The sequence below is a fragment of the Cyprinodon variegatus genome, unplaced genomic scaffold, assembly GCF_000732505.1.
Source record: "Cyprinodon variegatus isolate N-32 unplaced genomic scaffold, C_variegatus-1.0 Scaffold899, whole genome shotgun sequence".
NCBI lineage: Eukaryota > Metazoa > Chordata > Actinopteri > Cyprinodontiformes > Cyprinodontidae > Cyprinodon > Cyprinodon variegatus.
Genome location: NW_015151352.1, coordinates 250,929 through 254,782, shown reverse-complemented (window position 1 = coordinate 254,782; position 3,854 = coordinate 250,929). Strand labels below are relative to the sequence as shown.

Genomic DNA, 3,854 nt, shown 5'->3' with positions numbered 1-3,854 from the left:
ACTAAAAAAAGGTAACGGTGTTAGTAACGCTGTTACTTTTAACGCCATTACTCCCATCACTGTTAACCTCACGACACAACTAATCGATAATAAAATAACGGTTGATTTTTATCAGTTTGATCAATTCCTTGTTACAGCTCTACTTGGTTTTTCTGCTCTCCCGACGCTCCCGCTGGACGCGGCCAGAATGTGCCTGGTCTGAACTTAGCTTTAGACAGTAGAAAACTCGATGCCTATATTTGATCTCAGGAAGGGTACAAACATTGGAATTAAACCATATTTAGCTGGGATGTTTCTATCATTCATAAGGGTGTCCATTTAAACATGTGACACAAAGTCGCGGGCAGGCTTTTAGCTAACCATGTGTACGGTCTTTATTTTAAAAAAGACAAATTGTACAGCCTGTTTTCCCCCCGGGAACTTCTTTCAATTGCTGAAAATTTGCTGATCCAGTCTTCACCTGATAGGCAAATCATTTAAAAAGCTGCAGAGTGCTACGGACGGATGTCAACAAAACCACAGCTGAAAATAACGGACGGTGAAAGAGATGCACAAGGCGGAGAAAGCAAGGCTGCAGAGGGGGGCTGACTGTGAAGCTAAAGAAAAATCCCCACAGACCTCTGCTTCCATCAATCCTCTCCAATGTCCGCTCGTTGGAAAACAAAATGGATAATCTCTGACTCGAACTCTCTTCAAAAAGGAGATTAGTAACTGCTGCACCATCATTCTGACAGAGTCATGGCTGCGTCCAGCAGTACTGGACGTTGCTGTTGGTTTGGGGGGGCTGCTGCTGTACCACGCCAATAGGAACAAAGAGCTCTGCTTGAACTGAGGCTCCTCTGAGACTGTTCCCAGGCAATCTTCAGCATCTAGAGGGGAAGCTCTGCCCTCTGCAGGTGAAAATGAGCAGAGCACTCTAGATGCGTCCCTGCCAAATGCTGAAACATCCCCAGCCGGCTCCTCCCACCCCCCTCCGGCTTCCACACCTTCTCCGGCATCGTCTGTCGCTGCTAAACCCACAGATGGAACCACTGCTGCTTCAACCACGTCAGCCTCTTCAACCCAGGGGGCTACCACCCTCACAGCATCGTCATCATCCTCCTCTTCCTCCCCTGAGCCAGGAGAAGCGAGTGCTTCAGGAGCTGGAGGCAGTAGTAGCAGCTCAACAACAACTGATGGGTGAAGCCCAGGAAACAGGCCCCTAATGCTCCAGCATCAGATCCTCTTCCATCAGGGTAAAAATCCCATTTGGATGCTAAGATCCTATCCAGGTCCGTCTGACATCACTGCTGCCAAGCAAACATGAAAGAGGCGCATTCCAGAGCTAGATATAGTGACTTAATATCTCAATGTTTTTTTTTTTAATTATTGAAATTGTCTAGAGAGCTGTTCTAAACAACGTTTCTTTTTCTTTAGGCTTATGTATACAAAATGACAAATGTTAGCCCTGCTAATGTTAAAAAGCTAATGTTAGCCCTGCTGGAGGCTGCTGCAGCCCTCTCTCTGCATAGCTGAGAGTACCGCTTCTTCTGATGGCAATGCATTTTTTGTTGTATTTGGCAAATTGTTAATTTTGTCTGTGTTTATCTGACTGTGTTAATTATTATTCCCCCAATAAATGAAAAAAGTCATAATTTATTATAATCTAGAGACTATTAATAACAGGAGGTGAAATGCAGCTCCAGACTAGCTTTGAATGTGGTGATGTCATCAGTACGCTTCTGTTCCAATTGACCCAGATTATTCTGCATGCTCCTGTTCCCCCAGAGTTCAGACTTTCCTGGGTTCTTCTCAAGAACAGACTTGGAGAGGACACGAGTCCATACTCGCGTTCTTGTGAAAACACTGTTGTGATTTTATGTTCTTTTCTATTCCCAGCCAGCTGGGAATTTATCTTTCTGATACTTTAAGATGTTTTATTGCCCTCCCCCGTAGGGGGGGTTAAATATATTATTTAATCAGATATTATTTTGGCTGTTATATATTGTTTATGACACACAGCCCTACTAGTGTTAGAACAATAAATGAAAGAGTGACACCTCTGTGACTTGCCTGTAACTGCTTTGGCTGAAAAGGGGGGGCTGCAGAAGTCCCCCAGCTGTTATTCACCAAAGCTGCATGTTCTCCTCTGGTCATTCTGTCAAGATGTAATATGGACACTGGTTCCCAATGTCCAAAAAGTATGATCACGCCATATGGCACAACAACAGCCACTATTTTTCGTGTGTGTTTGAAAGAGTTGAATTCCAACTCTGACGGTTTAACAATTTCCAAGACCAGCAGGGATTATCAGAGAGGATCATGGGGGCTCCTCTTCCCTCCGTTAAAGACTTTTCATCCCAGCGCTGCGTGTCCCTAGCCCGTAACATCATAAATGACCCCTCACCCCCCCACCATGGACTGTTCTCCCTGCTGCCCTCTGGGAAGAGGCTTCACAGCATTCAATGCAGGACCAGCAGGTTCTGCAACAGCTTCCTCTCACCATCAGACTGATGAATGTTCTGTAAAATGGGTTATTGTATTGTATTTTATCATTATATTTATTATATTTTATCATTTATATATATATATATATTAAAAAATGTTAGAACTGTTAATTTATAGTCATTTTTACTATTTTTCAAGGCTGCACTTGTAAAAGATGAAATTGTCCGCTTCTGCTCTGACCTCTCAGTCTGCCCTTTATGGAAACCCTGTTTAACAGTTGCATGTTTAACCAAGGAAATGTGTAGACATGGTTGAGAAATGATGTCTGTTTGTGTTTCTGTGATGAGGCTGTGTGTTTCCTGGCAGGGTGAAGATCCTGTCGGTACCTGACCCCGGTGAGAGCCTGTTTAACAGCATCTCTGTTCGGTTCGTTGATATCGGAAAGGAAGTGGAGGTCAAATCCTATCAGGTCCTCGAGCTCCCAGAGCAGTTTCATTCTCTGCCCCACCAAGCTGTAGAGATAGTGGTGTGTGGGGTAAAGCCAGTCGATGCTGAGATGGAGTGGCATCCAAAGGTGCGTCTCTTTCTGCACACGTTATCAAGGCTTCATCAAATAACTTTTTATGTCCAGATTAACATCAACTTCCAGCTCCTTTTATGTTTAATTGTATCTTTCTTACTGCCAACTGATCTAAAAGGTAGCTGGTATCTTGTTGAGGTCCGAGACTCTGATTCCTCCATCTGTCTTCAGGAACTCCTTTAGACATCTGCAAAGCACATTTTTCAAATGTCACCATTTTGATGTTTTGACAGGAAGTTGTTAAAGGGTGGAGCTAAGTGCATCCAAATAAAGAAAGGAACCTTGACTGTCCAAGCCAGGCATACACTGTGCGATGTTTTCGATCTTTGCACTCCAGCTCAAACTGTTCAACGAAAAACCCAGGGGGAAAAGTTCTCCGCTCTCGATGTTTGTTCTTCCACCGTGCGGCCTGACGCTCTGATGCCATCTAAACTATTACACTGCACGTCCAAAATTCACACGTCGGAATGGGCGCCGAGAGATGGCGCAAAGTCGGACTCTTCAATCTGGAAGAACTTGTTTGCACAGTGTAAAAGGTTCTGGCAAATTGACGCGTAGCTCTGCTTTAACAGCAGGATTTGCCAAATAAATCAGTGTTTTTAATTCAGAGTAAATTTCATGTGAATGTGCTTTACTGGAGGCATCCATGTTTGTCAAAGAACACTACTGCCACCTACTGGTTTGTGACGTCACGGTGCGGTATCGGCTGTTGATCAAGTCCCAGTGCTGTATCTGGTGTTTGTCACAACGCGCTATTATCCAAGTCATCTTGAAAACATTTTTCTTCTAAATGTTGGCTACATATTACGTGTTTCTCTGGCCAGAAGTTTGATGGCTAATCATCCCT

At 44.0% G+C, this 3,854-nt stretch overlaps 1 protein-coding gene across 1 annotated transcript in view; it reads left to right on the top strand.

Annotated features, from left to right (window-relative positions):
- tdrd12 (tudor domain containing 12) overlaps positions 1-3,854 on the top strand; it is a 66,395-nt gene that overhangs the window by 61,035 nt on the left and 1,506 nt on the right. Inside the window, exon 17 of the mRNA XM_015397959.1 lies at positions 2,794-3,001. Within this exon, the coding sequence (XP_015253445.1) occupies positions 2,794-3,001 (208 nt within the window). The remainder of the gene's footprint in view (positions 1-2,793; positions 3,002-3,854) is intronic.